General features: G+C 38.8%; 1 protein-coding gene and 1 non-coding gene across 4 annotated transcripts; one reads left to right on the forward strand and one right to left on the reverse strand.

The window, feature by feature from the left end:
* The first annotated feature begins 1,533 nt into the window (after positions 1 to 1,533).
* On the forward strand, positions 1,534 to 7,963 carry LOC128864278 (uncharacterized). 3 transcript variants are annotated; one of them, XM_054103880.1, is made up of 5 exons: positions 1,534 to 1,918; positions 1,988 to 2,249; positions 2,337 to 2,948; positions 3,006 to 3,222; positions 7,663 to 7,963. In XM_054103880.1, the coding sequence occupies exons 2-5, from the start codon at positions 2,022 to 2,024 to the stop codon at positions 7,854 to 7,856; spliced, it is 1,251 nt and encodes a 416-aa protein (XP_053959855.1). In that variant the 5' UTR covers positions 1,534 to 1,918; positions 1,988 to 2,021; the 3' UTR covers positions 7,857 to 7,963. The 3 variants fall into 3 exon arrangements, with proteins under 3 accessions (XP_053959855.1, XP_053959840.1, XP_053959850.1); XM_054103865.1 differs by having other exon boundaries at positions 1,535 to 1,918; positions 1,974 to 2,249; XM_054103875.1 differs by having other exon boundaries at positions 1,538 to 1,918; positions 2,020 to 2,249.
* A 1,741-nt stretch (positions 7,964 to 9,704) lies between these two features.
* On the reverse strand, positions 9,705 to 9,870 carry LOC128856144 (U1 spliceosomal RNA). The gene has a single exon (XR_008453809.1). It is a non-coding gene; the product is annotated as a U1 spliceosomal RNA (small nuclear RNA).
* Between the last annotated feature and the right edge of the window lie 11,087 nt (positions 9,871 to 20,957).

The following is a 20,957-nucleotide window of genomic DNA, read 5'->3' on the forward strand; positions in this document are numbered from 1 at the left end:
AGCTTGTGCATCAGTATAGTGTCACCTTCTGAAGATTTCAACCCTTTAACGTCTGAATTAGACAATTTTTTTACTCCTATTCCTTACTTTCATTATAATTTTGAACAATTTATTCGACAAAAAAAAGAGGAAAACACCATAAATGAGAGCACAGAAAACGAAATTCGTAATATTTGTCGAAAATTTATAATGAAATTAATTGAACAGTTGAGGCAACGTTTGCCACATAACATAAATACTTTAAAAAAAATTGATTTTTTTTCCACTGAAAATACTCTAAAAACAATAAAGCCTCAAATTTTTGATTACTTTGAAAACGAAAACAATAATTTCAATATAGATGAAATTACATGCTTGGAAATGCAGTGGCGCAACATACATTTATATGATTGGAAAAATGTGAACAATACTTTAGATTTTTGGATCGAGGTTAAGGAATATAAAAATTCTGTAAATGATAATCCGTTTAATGAACTGGCAAATTTTGTATTTTCTCTTCTTGTGCTACCACTTAGCAACGCTGAAGTTGAAAGAACTTTTTCGATGATGAATTGCATTAAAAATAAACAACGCAATAAAATTAATTTGGTTATGTTAAACACTTTGTTAACAATAAGATGTGGGCTTAAGAGACTTAATAAGTGTTGCCATGATTTTGTCATAAAAGATGATCTCTTAAAGTTAATGAGAAATGATATATACGACTGCAACAATAATGATGATATTGTAGAAGATTTTTGTGGTGATGAAGAATTTGATATATTTTGATATATTTAAATTGATATGTTATATCGTTACACTTTATTTAAAAAAAAAGTAAGAAATGTATTTTTTTCATTGTTTTCCATACATAAATGTGTTCCTAATGAATTCTTTAAAGTACAAGATTTATATTATTTAATGTGATGTTTAATAGACTATTTTTTTTTTGTTTCTGCTTTTGCAAATAAATGAATATATGAACTTTTTCATATATTGTTATTACTGAATTGTTTAAAAATATATTAATTTTAATTTTGAAAACACTGAACAAAATTTAGCTCTTTTATTAGCTCCAAAAAAAAATTTTTGGCTCTTTTTAGCTCTTTTTTTTGACAAATTTAGCTCCAACAGCAAATTTTTTCTGGCAACACTGTACCGCATTGTGGTTTCATTTCATCCCGTGGTGTGAGTGGGACTATATTTCCACGAATTCTGCTCTACTCATTATGTTAGCAAATCATTTTACTAAATATTTACATTAACTTTTTTTTTAAATTGTGACAATTTTTCCTACTGCAATAATTTAAATTCATAAACTGAAACTGCATGAAATAGCTGTGAGTGACTGTATGTTGCAATCAGACACAGCCTACATTTAAAATAGTACCAATATTGCACATGCACACACACATATTTTTCCAAAAAGATATTGGAGCGGCTTCGAGAGCCACATCATCGTTACCGTCGCCAACAACACATCGTTTAGTCTACACGAAACACTGTGCAGGCAGAGCAACATTTCTAATCTGAATAAAGCTTTCAAATGCATATTTTATAAGCTTAATTTGGGGGAAGCTTTTTCATTAGCTTCCTAATCAAAATCAGCTGTTATTGTGCCACAACAAAATACAAGTTTTATCTCCCGCGCTCGTTGCTTGCCGCTGAGTGAGTGTGCTGTGCTGAGAGTGAGAAGATAATAGGTGCCATAATAAATCGCACATTGTATACTATTTAACGGGGACAGCAATAAAAACACAAAGTTAACTGCTTTAACAAGCGATAAACACAAGCACGTGAGAGCCAACACTATTGCTCGCTGGTGAGATTTGTGAGGTTCATAGAAGCGCAACACAGCGCCGATCGCCACTACCCCAAAAGCAGCGATTCAGCTACACATCGACGGCCGGTTATCACAAAGGGAGTTAATTTGTGTCAGGTGACTATTAAAAAACTAAGAAAATCAAAAGCGCACTAAATGAAATTTACAAAAGCCCTAAAAAACTAGGTTTCATAAAAATATTTGCTCACAAAATATAGCAATGGGAACAGGCGCCAAGAATTACCAGCCACCAGAATGGATTACAGCCGAATTTCTGCAGGACGTGCTGAAGGAGTACTTCAAAGATAACACGTTGGAAGTGCACGAGTTGGTGGTGAAGAGTGCATTAAATGGTGAGAAAGGTAGCGGCTATGCCAGCGAAATGCACCGTGCCACTTTCAACTTGGCACGGAAGGACGGCAACGGCCGCTTTTCGGTGATCGTCAAAGTGAGTAATGCGTCAAGTCTGCTATGGTGAAACTTTGTGAATATTGCCATAACAGCTAACAGATTCTATTTCATTTATTTGTTCTAGGATCACCCAAAGGGCTACACTGGTGTTGTTGCGCACAAGAGTAAACTGTTCAAACGTGAAATATTGGCGTATAAAGAAATACTTCCCCGCGTGGAGGAATTGCTGGCTTCTATTGGTGATAAAACCAAAATTGCGCCCGCCTGTTACTACACCACCGAGACACCTGAGCCGTTCCTTGTACTTGAGGATATGCAACTAACGGGTTTTGAGAACTTTGAAAGGTGCCGTTTGCTCAATCTAGACTACACTTTGCCAACCATTGAAAAGCTAGCCAAGCTGCATGCTTGTTCTGCAGTTATAGCGAAAGAGACACCCGAGGTTTTAGAGTTCTTCCAAGAAGCACCAATTTCCAGAAATCCAGAACGCAAGGATTTTCTTAGCTTCTTTCCGGTGAATATACGCTGTGTTGCCGAAGAGTTGACCCATTGGAAGGGTTATGAAGAGATCACTGAAAAAATGTTTACATTGGCTCAAAACGTGCTTCAAAATGCTGTGGAAATGTATGAATCGCACGACCAAGGCTTCCGTGTGCTCAATATGGCCGATTTGTGGATCGACAATCTGATGTTCCATGTCAACAATGACACGAAAGAGTCCGATGATGTGGTTATGGTGAGTATTCTGAAATGGCCTGCAACAGAATGAACTCATTTCATAATTTACTTGCAGTTGGATTTCCAATTATCATATTACGGTTCGCCGGCCATGGATCTGAATTACTTCCTTTTCGGTTCGCTAAACGAAAATGTACGGAAGGTGCATTTCAAATTCATAGTGCGTGAATATCATCGTATTTTGAAGGAAACACTCGAGAAGCTGCATTACAGCGGGGAAATACCTACGCTGAAGGACATAAACATTGCGCTTATACAGAATAGCCTGCAAGGTAAGAACTTAGTTGTTAACTCTATATTCAGCTAATAAGTCTGGGCAGCCTTTTTTGTAACAGTTTTAAATATTATTTAAGTATTCACGAAATTCCATATACGAGTACTTTCCTAAAATTGTGATACATATATAAGTAAAATTTTAAGTATGTTGGAATTTGTGGGGCAAGATAATCGCGATGGATAGGGCAAACCAGCGCACGAAGTCAGCAGAGCTACTTCAGACTGAAATCCACACTAAGCACGAAATAGAGGCGCCAAAATTGAGCGGCGTTAGTCTTATGCTAATCCAACAGGCAAAATACTTAGGTGTTATCTTAGATCCCAAACTCAGCTGGAGGTCCAACGTAGAGTACAGGGTAAAGAAAGCGAATATAGCACTTACCACGTGTAAAAAAATTTATGGTAAAAAATGAGGTATCCAACCAAAACTATCCAATTGGTCCTACACAGCGATTGTAAGGCTAATACTAACATATGCGGCACTAGTCTGGTGGCCCGCAACAGAAAAGAAATACAACCAAACCAAGCTGAACAAGATACAAAGGACAGCGTGTATCTCAACTACAGGAGCGCTTAGCACCAGTCCTACTGAAGCGCTCAATGTACTAACTCATCTATTACCATTAGACTTACATATGAAAACAATGACTACTTGCAGCGCGGTGAGGCTCAGAGATATAGAAAGCTGGACAACAAGATTGTACGACCACAGCAAGATCCTCCTACAGGGACCCTCACGGCTCAAAAACAGATCAGACTACAGTCCCCGAACTTAGCTTCAAGAAAGATTTTACGGTACATTTTCCACCGAGAGCCGAATGGGGAAAAGGGAAGGTGATTGGAAGATATGATATTCAAATCTACACAGACGGGTCTAAGATGAACTGTGGTGTGAGAGCTGGCTTCCATTCGGAACCGCTCAACCCATCTCAGTCAATTCGACTTCCTGACTATGCCAGCGTCTTCCAAGCAAAACTACTTGCGATCAGAGAAGCAGGCACTAAAACTCTACAAGGAAGTTGGTGCACGAGTAGCTATCTTTTAAGACAGTCAAGCAGCTATCAAGGCCTTAGGTTCCGATTCCACCTTATCCAAACTAGTCTTACAGTGTAGAGAGGAACTGGAATTGTTTAGTGATTGTCTTAAATTACTCTGATGTGGGTCACTGCAACCCTTTTAGGTCATTGGAATGTAGAGGATCATGCAACCTCCCTTTCAATCCCATCTGCAGAAGCTGTCAAGCGGAAGGGGTGAAGGAAAGTATTTTCCACTACTAATGTGAATGTCCAGGGCTAGCTAGGGTACATCTCATCGCTCTTTCGGTAAGCCTTTCTTGCAACAAACTAGTGGGATCTCAGACAGAATTTGCTGCAATACCTCGGACGAAATGGATCTGACTTAGAAAAAAACAAAAAAGACATCATCACACAAGACCAGTGGTAGTGAAACGGTGCTGATCGCTAATTAGGATTATTTCAATAGAAATACTCAACCACTTCAACAACAACAACAACAGAGGACGCCACAGGGGATCATGGCGACGTAACAATGATCGTATAGACGAAAACCTGAGGTGGACACAGGTTAAGGCAAAAGCTGAAAACCGAAACCAATGGAAATCATTTGTTCTGAAACTATGCGCCCAGTGACCGGAGCGATAGTAATCAATCATCATCGTATATAATTGGCGCCTACACCCTTTTCGGTTATTTGGCCGAGCTCCTTCTCCTATTTGATGTGTGCGTCTTGATGTTTTTTGCAGAAATGGAGGGGCTTACAGTTTTACGCCGCCTCCGAACGTCACATGGTTTTTTTGTGAGGAGCTCTTTCATGGCAGAAATACACTCGGATGTTTGTTATTGCCTGCCGAGGAGCGATTGCCATTACAAAAACTTCTTCTATCAATTGGTGTTTTGTCTCCGCAGTTTCCAATCTGCGCACTTGCGAATGATAGTCACGCATCAACCCATTCGGCTACGGGGACCGCCGTTAGTAATAAAAGGCAAAATATGGTTAGTCTTATTAAGTATGAATGTGACATTTGAGAAACGGAGAGTTCATGCCCTTAACTCGCCCTAATCCGCGTGCTTGTTTTAATAGGCGGCTCAAAAACAAGAAAGCCGTTGGAGCGGTCAGACTTCCCGCCGAGCTATACAAAGCTGGAGGTGTAGAGCTGACAAGCCGCATGCATCAGCTCGTTTGCAGGATATGATCGGATGAGAGCATGCCAAGCGAAAGGAACCTGAGTGTGCTGTGTCCAATACATAAGAATGGTGATTATGCAATCTGCGCAAATTAACGCGGGATAAGCCTGTTTAACATCGCATCAAGGTCCTGTCGAGCGTATTGTGTGAGAGAATGAACTCCATGGTCAATAAACTGATTGGGCTCTATCAGTTCCTGGTAAGTCCATCATAGACCAGATCTTCACAATACGCCAAATGCTGCCGAAAGCCTACGAAAACCAACTCGACACGCACCACCTCTGCGTCGATTTCAAAGCCGCCTTTGATTTAAAAATATCCTCTCCCAGCCGTTCGATACCAAGCGAGGTTTCAGACAGGACGATTCTCCATCTCATGACTTTTTCAACGTTTTGCTGGAAAAAATCTTTCGCGCTGGCGTGCTGAACCGCACTGATACTATCTTTCATAAGAGCACCATACTACCAGCATATGCCAACGACATCGACATTATCGGCGAAACCAACCGCACTGTATGCTCGGCATACTCCAGTTTAAAGGGAATGGGGGTAAAACAAAGTATCTGCTGTCAACACACAAAGAGTCTTCGCGTCTTGGACAATATGTCAGTGTTGACAACCAACAATTTGAAATTGTGCAGGACTTTGTCTACCTTGGGACCAGTATTAATAACAGAAATGACGTCAGCCTGGATATCAAACGAAGAATAGCATTTGCCAATAGGTGTTACTTTGGGCTCAGTAGGCAGCTGAGAAGTAGAGCTCTCTCTCGAAGGACTAAACTGGCACTCTACAAAACGCTCATCATTCCCGTCCGAATATATGGCGCAGAAGCGGATGAAAACTTTTTGGGAGCCTTCGAGAGAAAAATTCTGAGTAAGATCTGTGGCCCCTCCTGCGTTAGTGAGGAGTACCGAGTTCGGTGGAATAGCGAGTTGTATGAACTATATAGGGACATGGAGATAGTTAAAGGTATAAAAATTTAGCGGCTACGCTGGCTTGGCCATGTCACTCGTATGAAGGAAGACGCTGCAGCAAGGAGAATTACCCCAAAAAGGGAGGCGTGGAAGAGAAAGACCACTTCTCCGTTGGAAAGACCAAGTGCTGCAGGACCTAGCTTCACTTGAGATTTCCAACTGGCACCAACGAGTGCAGGAGAGAAACAGCTGGCGCGCCATTTTGGATGCGGTCAAAACCGACGCACCGACGTTGTAGCGCCACATAAACAAAAACGGTAGTGTGTAACAGCACAAAGTAGTCGAGATAAATAAAGACATATATATGTACGATATATATATCAAAATACTCAGAATGAGCAGAAGATAATTCGATTTATTCAAGGCTGCCTATCCCTCCGTCCGGCCATATGCACGATAACTCGAGCAAAAATTGATATATTTCCGTGAAACCTGGGTCCAATATTACTCATTTTCCAAGATAGTTTGGTATTAAAAATAGGCAAAATCGGTCACTAACTACACCCATCTCCTATATAACGGTAATTTTCGAAAGAGAAAAAAAATTAAGCCAAATTACTTCCATTTGGTATTAATGACAATCCCAAAACAAAAATACGATGAAAGGAAAATTAAAAAAATGGATGGTGTTATGCCCGCTTTTGGGTAGCTGCATGTATTTTGTTGCCTATTACACTATCGCTTCTCTTCTCTTCTTCTTCTTAATTGGCGTGATAACCGCTTACGCAATTTTGGCCGCGTTCAACAAATCGCGCCAGTCGTTTCTTTTTCGTGCTAACCGGCACCAGTTGGGCACACCAAGTGAAGTCAAGTACTTCTCCACCTGATCTTTCCAACGCAAAGGAGGTCTTCCTCTATCTCTACTACCACCAGCTGGTACCGCATGAAATACTTTCAGAGACGGAGCGTTTGTATCCATTCAGATGTCATGACGCAGCCAACGTAGTCGCTGGATCTTTATACGCTGCGCTATGTCTATGTCGTCGTCCTCTATTACTCCTTACCTTATTTAAATCCGACATAAATATTTTTAAGATCTGCCATTTGAGATTTGAAATTTCCGGCCGTCAATCCCAATAAGATTTTACATAAAATGTGCACAGACATAAAAGGTTAGATCTGAACTGAATTTTGTACTTACAGCCTAGTTAAATTATATCCACAATTTACTTTATCCGTCTGTTTGGAAAGTAAAAACCGTTAATTTTCCTAAAACTAACTAAAAAATTGTCTGCTGATGTTCCTTTCTATTTCAGGTGTTATCGCCGCCACATGTCTCACCCCACTAATATTTATGGAATCGACAGGAGATGAAAAATTGGAGAACCTCACCTCACGAACTGAAGAAGGCGATCAGATGCGACGCCAGAATGCTGAAAATCCCAAATATCGCGCATTCCTGCAACGTACAGTGAAGGAGTTTGAGCTGTGTGGCTTTTTAGATGCATGAAACTGACTAACTTGAATATGGCTGAGTAATGAGAACGAAAAACGAACTGTTTATGATTATAACTCAAGTAAAATTATATTGAAAAGAAATAATGACTATTCAACCCATTTGAGAATTTTCTTTATAGGTATAGTAGATTATTAGAAAAAATCAGATAATGAAATACATTTTCGGTGAGTTTATTTTAGCATCGAAAACAAATTTAATTGGACATACATACCTGCGGATTTTGGCCTTCTTCGTCTTGATTGACGCGCCAATCGGTTGGGCAATTTTGGCAGATTTTGCCTTTCAAGTCTTTAATGTGATACCAGTTTTCCAAATTCCAAATATGTTTTCAAAGAGGTAGTTTTGAAAAATTGTATACTCTTATTTTAGATTATTAAAGTCTGAATTTAGATTTGTATTCAGCAACCTCGGACACCTTAAAGTTTATCTTTTCGTCAAGTAACAAGGCTTAGAAAAATGGGATCTGTCAATATGAATTTGTCAACTTTTACCATAAACATTAATGAATATTTTTAATTTGATCGAAAATATTAGATGTTTTGCGGAGCCGTTGCAGGGTTAAAGTCAACATGGGAACATTTTCTTCTTCTGTTTAATTGGCGCGATAACCGCTTACGCGATTTTGACCGAGTTTAACAAAGCGCGCGAGTCGATTCTTTCGCGTGCTAACCGGCGCCAGTTGGACCACCACCTGATTTTTCCAACGCAGAGGAGGCCTTCCTCTGCTGCTTCCTTCCTCCTCTCATACCACCAGCTGCTACCGCATCGAATACTTTCCGAGTCAGAGCGTTTGAATACATTCGGTCGACATGACCCGGCCAACGTAGCCGCTGGATCTTTATTCGCTGCGCTATGTCTATGTCGTCGTAAAGCTCATACAGCTCATCGTTCCATCGCCTGCGATATTCGCCGTTGCCAACGTGCAAAGATTCAAAAATCTTGCGCAGAATCTTTCTCTCGAACACTCCAAGCGTCGCTTCATCGGATATTGTCATCGTCCACGCTTCTGCGCCATATGTTAGCACGAGCAGGATGAGAGCATTGTAGAGTGTTAGCTAACATGGGAACATAAATTGATTAGTACTTAGAAGTGCAAAGTGTTTACCAGAGTTATTTGTATATCTTACCTGTTTCTAGTAAAAATGTCGGACAAAAAACAATGGGCAAATTTCAATAAAACCTCGATCATGGCTGTTGAAATATTGTTTATGACTGTAAGCAGGTATTATATTCCCCTTACAGGAAAGAGGTGTAACGCTTTAAACTGCAATCCAAGCTTTTAAGCAACCCTCCCTCTTTGAGACTCATTTGAAAATAAGACAGAAACCCATTCGCAGTATTTTTTAAACTAATTTTAATTAGATTCGATTCGTCTTTGAAAACAATACCGCACAGTTTCGAGCTGACTTCATCTTCCTCCCGCTTCCACTGTGATGATTTTTTTTTCGTTTCACTTCCACTTTGTCTGCAATCTCATTGTTGAGAACGTGAAGATATCGAAGTTGAAGGTTGTTTAGCAATATTCTTCAGTTCTTAGTCTGGCAGTCCTTTTTCTGCCTCGACGGAAACAGTTTGTTGACATTTTTTCACCATGTCGACTCATTCGGATGATTATTTTCACAAAAATTAACGAATTTTGCGATTTGTTTTTCTTAAAAGAGATCGACCATTTTCATAATAAGTTTCAATAATTTTACCGTATCAATTTGTACATTTATCTACGAGTACTTGACAAATGACAATATAAATTGGTTACGCTTAAGAATTATTCACTACAGACATCTAGGCGTCAGATTCGAAAGACCCTTTTATATGTTTTTTTTTTAATATATTCAAAATGTCGGGACGGCGCGTACGCCATTCCCGGCTACCAAAAATTACACGCACGAGTTATTCGCATTAGGAATAATCGCAGAGGTCAACCCAATCGAAAGTGCAATAATCAGGTCTCGCTCCGAAGGAACCGCCTTCGTGATCACGGTTAACCTCTACGCCAGGTAAGTATGCTTTTCTACGCTCAACGCAGAGTACTTAAGTCGAATCACTCTCAAAGTGGTTGGGAATTACTAAGCGAAAGATGAGCATCTACTCAATGATGAACGAAAAGGATATTCTTACAAATGCTCTCATAAGCGTGTTCGTGTATACATACACACACATATATACACTCATAATTGTATACGGGTGTGTGTGTGATCATGCAACCGAGGTAGGCTAAAAGAAACAAAATTTGTTGCAGTTTCACGTATTCACAATGCAGATTCAACATGCAAATATTGAAAACAATCGAACGTATTTATGGAGATCACTTATCACCAAATAATTTTTCACGAATTGTAATTTTTACAGATCTGAAGGACTTTCATTATTTTAGAAGAATATTGGCACGGCATAAACAACGAGCAAAGGGCTGATTAAATGTAGTTCTAAACCTACCAATTATGGCGCCGGTTTTCCTTCGTCTCGCCTCAGGTAGGACCTCTCTTAGCAGCATCGAAGGTGGCTCTACAGCGTCATCGTGCGCCATATAGGCTAAGATCAGCCAGAGTGTCCCAGTAGTGCACTCCAGGCTTATGGTAACATTGCCATCATTGCTGAGATTAGGTAAAATAAATGCTTCAGTTCTGCGCTGGTGAGTATACAGAATCTAGGCGTACCTGTTCCTCTATGCAACATCAGTAAGCAGTTTTTCGGCCTGATTACAGAAATACAGGTTGCCGGCTCAGAACCACATCGGCTCCATCGAGCTCAATCGGGAGTAGTAAATTGATGGATGCTGCCTTAGAGTGCTGACGATTTATCTGAAGAATATTTATCTTCGATAATCCTCTCCGCCGTAGCCGAATGGGTTGGTGCGTGACTACCATTCGGAATTCACAGAGAGAACGTCGGTTCGAATCTCGGTGAAAACACCAAAATTAAGAAAAAGATTTTTCTAATAGCGGTCGCCCCTCGGCAGGCAATGGCAAACCTCCGAGTGTATTTCTGCCATGAAAAATCTCCTCATAATAAATATCTACCGTTCGGAGTCGGCTTGAAATTGTAGGTCCCTCCATTTGTGGAACAACATCGAAACGCACACCACAAAGAGGAGGAGGCTCGGCCAAACACCCAAAAAGGGTGTACACGCCAATTATATATATATAATCCTCTCCTACACCCTGAGGTCAGCATTTTCACTATCCGAGGCCAGAAGCCACTCCTTTTCCGCCCTGTCGAACAGTTGCCCGCTACTGCAGGCAATCCCCGCTAGAGAGCGGATGTCATCAGAGCTACCCTTATCGGCCATGACGGATTCAACATCCATCCTCATGGAAGCTTCCTCTAGCATGGGTCTATCCCTTCCCATCACCCTCGGCACTGCAGGGACATCCCGGCTGTCATTGGCTGGATACACCTTTAGGGCTAACCTCTCCAAGCTAAAGGTGATGACCCCTTTAGTTTCATATAAAAACCCGAGAGACTGCATTTTAACCTTAACCACCTTCCATTTGTGCATGGGAAGTTTTGGGTTGCAATATCGGAGGATTTCCACCATTTCCTTTGAAGCAGAACGTTCAGAGGGGAGCCAGACACGGGCACGGGAACGCAGAGGCATGGCCATTTTGTTCACCGCTTCGAACTTAGCTCCCTCTCAGATCTCCCTCACCAGAGCTAGCCTAACTTGGTAAAACGCTTACCGAAACGTACCAATCAATGGTGATGATAGTTTATGTCGTAGCACTTTTTCAAGGGAAATTTGCGCTACGAAGTACTTTTTATTCTTCACTAAATGATAAACAATCACCGATTTATAAGTAATTCTAAATTCAATAATCGAAGGAAGGTATCTAAGAGGCCACTTGAAGAAAATTTGTACTAGCGTTTTGTTTTCAATATGACTCAAAATAACCAACAAAATCACAAAAAATCTCGTATGGAGAAGTCATAAATGCGATTCCAAGTTCCGCTATTTCACAATTTTATCTTGAAGTGTTCAATGCATTAAACTAGTCGTGCTGTGCTAAAATATCATGCAGAATTGAGGGACACTTGGCACGACTTTTAAACTTATTATTGGGTTTTAACTGTTAATCACTTTATATATTCGCCTGATTTTGAATCATACACTGGCTGTATACAGCAGTGGTTAGGCCTATTCTCTACTATGGTATTGTAATATCGTGGAATGTCCTTGAGAAGGATGTGAGCATCAAAAAAATTGGCATGGTTCAAAGACTAACTAGCATCTATTCTCATAACTGGCGCGACGTCAACCACACCATCGAAAGCATTTCAATGTCGCATATACATTGATAAAAGAACTACTGTCGCGGCAAAATCCTGGTTGGCACTTCGGAGCTTCCCGGATTGGTGAACAATGCACTCGCGCCTACATTTGCCATTACAACGACCCTCCTACCTTCAAGGGAAGAGTGAGAACGGGACGATGTAAGGCAGGGCGAGTCTATCCATGTCTAGACAGATGGCTCAAAGCTCGAAGGCAGGGGGACGGAGGTGTATACTCCGAGCATCTGGGGATCTCCTTCAGTTTTCGGCTCCTCGACTGCTGTAGTGTCTTTCAGGTTGATGGCAATAATGAAAGCCGCGTCAGTAGTACAGTGTGTATAATTATATCTAATTCATATAATTCGAATTACTCTCGAGTCCGGGCCCCTCCCCCCGCCCCCTCTCGGGGGACCTGGATATCTGGAAATGACATCTACATTTTCTCTGACAGCCAGGCGGCGATAAAATGCCTCACAAAACAGGCGACAATCTCCAAGGTAGCCATGAAATGCCGCACATCTCCTAATGAGATGGCTGAGTCATTTCGCTCAAGGATAATATGGGTTTCTGGCAATCGCGACATTTAGGGTAACTGTAGAGCCGATGAACTAGCGACACTCGGCACCAAATTGACCGATGAGCACATAGGCATACCCTTACAAACATGTAAGCTGCTCATTCTTGAAAAAATCGTAAGGAAAGCGAACGAAAGATGGCGTAATGAAGCCACCTGCAAAATCGCCCGTCAATTGTGGCCGATTCTCAATGCTAAACGCACAGAATCTCTGCTAAGCCAAAATAAACACAGTCTTAGCGCACTGATTTTAGCCATAACGGGGCACTGCCTATTAGGTAGACATGCCCAAAGAATGGGTGTGTAAGCACATGACTGCTGTAGAAGTTGTCTTGATGAGGAAGAGGAAGCGACAATCTTGCACCATCTGTACCATTGTTCTGCTCTATCCAGACGGAGATTTACTATTCTAGGCCGAACGAATCTTTAACGAATTGGAAGATCTCAGTTCTGTTCTAAAATTTTTGAAAAGCACACTGATTTTAGGAGAGATAGCGAAAGCTCCTCACGCGGCATCACAATGGGCTATGAGCCTGAGTTTGTCCCACAATGGACAACCGCTTCAACCTAACCTAACCTAATGTGTATACGAAAAAAAAGTGAGCATTCACAAACAGGTGGCATCACTGCGATTATAACGCTAGAACTCATGCATGATTCAATAATAAAAGGTTTGCTCAGTAAGCAGCTTTCCCATTTCCTCTTGACAAATCGGCTCCCTTAGCAAGACCCTGGGTTGCTAACTCTAGAAATTTTTATCAAAAGTGGAAGAAAAGTAAAATGTGTAGTAAAAAAATTGTGCTTTGATAAGGAACAAGAACTTGCTCGGAATGCCCATAACCAAAACGATATGGAAAACATCCTGACATACAGCTTAAATCAGGATATGATAGCGCATCTGTTTTGGGCAATGAACGTGAAAGATGAACGTTTTGACAATTTGAGCCAGATGCCTTTCAAATATAGGTTGGGAAAGTACCTACTAGGTTACTTTAAAAATACATAAGTTACCAACAAGAGCTCATTTAGCAATATGTAATTGATCACAGATTCCGGATAGTAGATGATTTTTATGAGGAGCTTTTTTATGCCAGAAATACACTCGGAGGTTTGCCATTGCCCGCCGAAGAGCGACCGCTATTACAAACAACATTTTCTATCGTTTGGTGTTTCAAGCCCAGGGCTTTGAATCCTTGCACTTCCAAATGGTAGTCACGCAGCAAGCTATTCGACTACGGCAGTTGCCGTCGATATAATAATATTTAGTTTAACCGTAGATCAGCCCTACAAAAAACTTCACAATTCTATACCGTGTATCTTTTTTGATACATACTGAATTATTATTAAAAATGAAACAAACCAATGTGGTTTTAACTAGATTTTGAGACAGTTATAAAATTAAGCTTTATTGACGCATTTTGTTCAAATAATTTCCATATGTTTGTCTTTACAATAAGGTTTTTTGCATTTGCTGCAATATAAAGAGGTCCATTTGTTTTTATTTTCTCCGGAACTATAACACATACAACATTTTGCTCGATTCTTTTTTTCCAAACTTTCCATTTTAGCCTTTTTTGATGATCCAGCATCGTTCTCGTCTGCACTGTTGACGACGCCAGTAAAGAAAATCGACGAAAGCGTGCCATTTTGAGTACGTTAGGATTGTTTTTCAACATAAGGTTTAGCTAATGAAATGGCAAGTTCATGAAGAAAACACTTGCGTTTTGTGTGCTTCCTTGTAGACTTCCAGTTTGGATCTATTTCAGTATATATAATATATGAGTTTAATGCTGAGATGTCAATCATATTGGAAAAAACTGCCATAGTCCAACGATTGTTTTTTCGCTTGCAACTGTAACAGGTTAACATTTTGTCCACCGTATCAACTTCTCCTTTCGTCGAGTTATAAAAGGAAATTAATTCTGGCAATTTTTTTGAGTTACCTACAACATTCGCGTCGTGGTGCATTGTGCTCATAACAATTGTGCATTTGTTTTTATGGCTCATATACGAAACAAGAGTAGTGTCCGGAGTAAATGCAAAAGTTGAATTAAATCTAGGAATGTTTTTGCACTGAAGTAACTTTGGAGGAATGGATATCTTATTTTTGCGCATTGTTCCAACCATTGTTAGATTTCGTTTTAAAAGTTTTTGACCCAAAGTATGTGACGAGAAAAAGTTGTCCATGGTAACGTTGTGACCTTTCAATCCTTCCACTAAATCAAGTACGACCCGCTCACCTTGGTTGCGCTCTGGAACTCCAGTAATTCCTTTTCCCCAACGGCCAACCAAAACTTTATACCGTACTTCTCGGGTTTCGACGGAATGTACTGGCGAAATTTACAGCGGCCGTGAAAACCCAATAATTGTTCGTCTACTGTGATGCAATCATGAGCATTATAGAACGTAGGGAGTAGTTTTACCCACCGTTCCCAAAGATCGCGAATTGGTGCAAATTTATCTTCACTTCTTCTCTCTCGTCGACTAAGTACGCCATCAAAGCGTATAACTTTCAGTACATATAAAAATGTTTTTTCGGTCATAATTGTGCGAAATATAGGTCGCCCATATGTAGTATCGAATAAATCATGCAAAGTTTCATTTTTAGATCTATATAAGTATTCCAAAAAAACAATTTTTTATTTATGATATTTTAGTTTTTGAATATATCTATAATATTACGGTCTTATATACACCAGCCAATATCAAAACAGCCAGAAAAGCCAGAAGTAGACCTTCATCAATTTCTAAATGTTTATCTCCATGCAATTATTTCCCATACTTATTCGAATTTTCAATTATTATTTTCGTAATCGATGTAGGGGAAAATAAAAGCATGGAATCTGGGATGTTTCCAACTCGGCTAGATGCGTTTCTTGTTACTCCTAAAAGAAGTAAGTCAGTATGTAAATTGAAAAATTGTAATATTAAAAAGCACAGTTAGTAACCTGGCCTCAAACTAATGACGTTTTCCGCCCTTGAAAGACCGATGGTGTATGGCTCTGGATTCCATATGGTACCATCTTTTGCAGTATATAACGGATCAATATCAAAGTTGAGACCAATATTCTCAGAAATATCTGATAAAAAACTCTCATTTGAGTCATTTTCAAACACATAGTCCTCCGCCTCAGTTTCTGAATTGGAAAAATTTCCATTTTCAGATTCATCGTTTGAACTTTTATCCAGAACTTCATTCACCAGCTCCTCCAAAGTTAAATATTGCGGACGCGACATTTTTGAACCAAACTTCACTAACAATCACTTATTCACAAAAAAACGTCCGAATAATGTCAAAACAAGGATGAAACTAAAACTATTCGCACGAAAAATCATTAAAAATTTCATATGTATCAAATATGATACAATGAGTAGAATTATGAAGTTTTCGTTTTTCTTGCGGCCTACTTGATTTCAAAATTTGAAACTCAGTTTAAAATGCTTATATCAACGGAACAAACAAAGTCATAAAAGTTGAGGTAAGTGTTGCCAACGTGGACGAATTTATTGGCTTCTAAAATATGAAATGTATCATTTTTGATACAAAGAACGATCTACGGTTAAATGAGTGGAGGTAGTTTGTTAAGTATTTATGAATGTAAGAGTATTCTTGACTTGGTGGTCAAAACTCCAAACTTACGTGGGCAAGGCATGGTAAAGTAAAGCGCCGTGAGTATGTTCAAAGTTTGTTTTTAGTCAACCAAATTCATGATGGACTCGCTTCTTCTATGATAGAATTCAAGGTCATAATATGTACTTAGGTAATCACGAAGTATCTGATCAGTTTTGAATTTAAAAATTAATTCACAAAATATAATTCTGGCATTAAGTTAAACCATTTTTTTTAATATCATACTTGGCAATTTCCGTTTATATTGTACCCTATATTTTTTTATACAATAATTTAACTAAAAAAGGACTATTTTACTACCATTTTAAGCAAAAAGTTATTTAATATTTCCATTTTCTTCATCCTTTTTAAATGCGACCTTTTGTAAGGGAGTGTCAGAATTCTAATGTCATAAGTGAGCAAACCTTTAATAATTGAATCATGGAACTCATGTAGAGTTTTTCACCATACGCTACATTAATTTCAATAAAACCGGCACTGTGTGCCCCGATGTGATTTGCAACTTGTTAGTTATGAGGCCAAGTTATGCTGTCTCTCGCATATGCAGCAACCATTGAGCTTTTAAAATATGTATTATCTTCTGTTTTTGGTAGAAAATAAATATAATTTTATAACTTTTATTTGTTGCCGGATATGTTTTCCCCCCGCATTCACATCTTATTTTGGCTAGCTGACATATTTGCCCTAATTTATTTTAATTGTTTGCCAAAAGGAAAATAATTCTCAGCTAATACCAGTAAATTTATTCGAACAAAATCCAAAATGAAACTAAGAGCTAAATCGTTAACTAAATCATCTGCACACGGCTTCACTCTATCGGGCATTCGCGTGTGCGAAAGCCTTGTTAATAAGAGATTAATAGAGATCTCAAATGGCTCGTCGCAAAAGCTCGCTTTATCTGAGTAAATAAGTAATTCTGTTCGTTTTATAACAACAATCCAGCTTAGACAAATCTTTTCAAATATTTAAACATTTTTATGGTATTCAACACATGATTTAGAATGACTGCTTATCAAGCGAGTTTTTGTATTTGTTTTTATAAAAGGATTTCATTTTTATATTCAAATTCTGTTTGTTTAAATTTTTCCGACGGAAGTTTGCAGATATGCATTTACTGTTATTGCTTTAATTGTCTGACGTTTCATAAGTTAAGCATCTGGCTTTGGTGACATCCAGATGCTATTTTCGCCAGAAAAGCTGTTTTGGAATTTCGAATCGCAAAATTTTACCGGCAAAAATGGGAACAATAAATGAAATAACATTTGAGGTATCCTTGGCTCCTTTTCAGCAATAAGGATTGGATTATATCCAATCTATTTATTAATGATATTTGTACCTGTTTTTCATTTGCCAACTTTCTTTTGTATGCTGATGATTTTTGTTTTCCAATTTATTACATCTGTCAACTTCATCTGAAACTTAGTAATTTTTATAACAATTATGGAAATAAAAGTGTAACATTAAATCATTATTTAAAGTACAGTTCTTTTTACAGCAAAAGAGGGATAATGAATGCATGCATATATGACATAGAACGTAGAACAGGTTGATATTTATTTTAGTGATGAAGTATCTGCTTGGGCTGTCGGAGTTATTCGTTTTGGTCTTCGTTTTTGCAGTTCTGAATGTGTGTGTTAGTAGTCTGTGAGTATGATTTGTGCTACATTCTCGAATGATGTCTTCGGTAAATTTAATTTTAAGGGCCCTGTGTATATCGTCATTGGTTATATACCAGCCTGCGTTTGTGATAGTCCTTAGGATTTTTGATTGTAGTCGTTGCATTATTTTAAGGTTTGATTTGCTTGCTATTCCCCATAGTTCGATGCCATATTTCCAGATCGGAGCTATAAGAGTTTCGTAGATTAACCATTTAACCATTTATTATCAAGTGAAAGACACGAGTCGTTTCGTAGTAGCCGGTAGAGTGGTCTGAATCTGTTTTTAACTTGATTTCTTTTTTTGAATTATATGCTCCTTCCAGGTCAATTTTGCATCAATTATTATGCCTAAATATTTGGCTTTTGTGTCATATTTAATGACTTTATTATTTATAGTCAATATTTGTGGATCATACTGTCTGTTTGTGTATATTACTTGGATGCTAATGATTTGAAAATATTTTCTGCCATCAGAAAAAATGAGGATGTTTCTATGTGGCAAACGGAAACTAATGCGCTCGTTCGCTGGCGCAGTAACTCTTTCATCTCTCTAAATAGTAAGAAATGTTTTCATGTCACTTTCGCCAAAACTCAAAATGTTTTCCAGTCAACTTAAAGCATTGATAATACTTTACTTCAATGTGTTCATGAATTCAAAGATCTAGGGGTTATCTTTGACTCACATTTTTCTTTCAATAGTCACATTAACTTTATTGTGTCCACTTCTTTCTCAATCTTAGGTTTTATACGGCGTAATAGCTCGATGTTCTCGGACCCTTATACTCACAAATTACTTTTTACTTCGTTTGTTCGCTCTAGATTAGAATATGCTACTTTTATCTGGAGGCCTTGCCACCAATTCGCTATTGAGAGAATTCAACATGTACAGAAGGTGTTCCTTGAATATGCTCTCAGATCGTTAAAATTCTCAAGTCCTATCCCTTGCTATCATTCCCGTTTGATTTTAATTAACTTAAAGCCTCTATAGAGTAGAAGGACTATACTCTCACTGTCTTTTGTCTTTAGTGTAATTAAAGAAGAAATGGACTGTTCATCCCTACGTTGCATTTACTTTGTTATTCCTACGAGACCGTTACGCAAAACTTATCCATTTCATCTTAAATTTCTTAACACGAATTACGCGCGTAATGCTCCTATTCCCCGCGCTTTAAGAGAATTCAATGAGATCTCGAGTTCTATTCCGCTTGACTTTTCGGTTTCAAAGAAAGAATTTTATAAATTTATAGACTCTTTTTTCCAATTTATTTAAGAATTATAGCAATATAGTAGTAATTTACGCTCATATTAGATCTAAGTGGTCTGTAAAAACAATAATTACGTTTTAAACTTATAAGAAACGAAATCAATTCGCTAAGATGTTCTGCAACAGATCTGTTTTTGTTTCGCATCGCTTTTAGTCAATCTCATCCCACTAACCTTTGATATGATTAATTAAATTCTTGGCTATTTTCTATTATGAGCAATGTGAAATTTAATCCGCAGTAATTTAGTTTAGACTTCCATATTCCTTACGACTTCTTAGTGGCTTCTTGCTTCAATGCTTCGGATTGAAATAGTCTGGGTGAGATCGAATCTGTTGCCATCGATGTCTATGTTTTCGCAAGCAGGATTATACCTCCTTGTTCAAAAAGTTCCCGGAATATATTCAGAAAAGTCAGAATGCAAATTTATTCCTTAAATTGGTATTATCGCCTTCAAAGTCCTCCACTTTGGCACTTATGCCAGCGTTTCATCCAACTCTTGAAACATTTCTGGAACTTTATTATCAGTATAGCCATCAGAGCCGTCTTCGATTTTTCCATTACTTCTTTTCGGCTGTGAAAACGCGTTCCCCTTAGTTGTTTTTCACTCGATCAAGCACGAAAAGAATAGCAGGGGCCCATATCAGATGAATTCGATGGCTGTTGGGTGGTATTCGTTTCGTTCTTCGCCAAAAATCCACGAATAATGATGGCCCTATGCGACGGAGCGTTATCATGTTACAAAATCCACGAGTTCTTTCCCGACAATTCCTCCCTTTTTTGTCGAATTGCTGCACGTAAGTGTCTCATAACGTCCAAATAATAAAGGTTCTTATTAACTGTTTGGTTGGTTGGTTAGAGTGGTTATTCATCCAGAATCCAACTAGCGCTGCCGCACCATTTTGCATTAACTGTCTGACCTTCTGGCAAAAATTTGTGGTGTATAAGTACAATGCCGTTGTAATCTATAAAAGCCGTGACCAACGCTTTTTCTTTATTTTTTCTTTGACTGAGAACGACTTGGAGCTCTCCACTCGTTTGCCTGATGTCGGGATTGCGTGTTGCACTCATAAATTCACGTCTCGTCTCCAGTAATGATGCGTTTGATGAATGTTGGGTCGGGTTCAGCCTTGGAAATCATGTCTTTGGCGATATCAACGCGGTCGCTTTTTGCATGAAATTCAGGTCCCCTGGGACCAACTCTGTAGCAACACAGCGCAAAGCCAAATCATTAACTATAGTCTTGAACTGATCCATAAGCAATGTTCAAGTCCTATGCCAGCTCTCTGAAGGTTAATTTACAGTTATTAATCAATTTTTCTTTCACTTTATTGATGTTTTCACCAGTTGTCGATGTTAATCACAGATTTAGCAACCTAACAAATAAAAAACAGCACTCAAATCAGTTGACTTAGAGCATCACCAACGGTTGTTTCGCGAACTTTTTGATCAATAATGTACTTTTATGCAAAAATTGCGCTAATAAAAACACCACCTCTCTCAAATTTTCTTCTAAAATAGTGCAGTCGTAATGGATTTTTCCAACAAGCTTCGAAAATATTCTGAATCCACAATTTAGTTGGACAGATGACCCGAGTTTGTTTTAAAACATTTTCTTGAACCAGCTCAAAGGGAACGGGTGATTGGTCGGAGCTCGGACTGTAGCTGCCCTTAATGATTATCCGACACGTTCCGCAA

The sequence above is a fragment of the Anastrepha ludens genome, chromosome 2 (assembly GCF_028408465.1).
Source record: "Anastrepha ludens isolate Willacy chromosome 2, idAnaLude1.1, whole genome shotgun sequence".
In the NCBI taxonomy this organism is placed as follows: domain Eukaryota; kingdom Metazoa; phylum Arthropoda; class Insecta; order Diptera; family Tephritidae; genus Anastrepha; species Anastrepha ludens.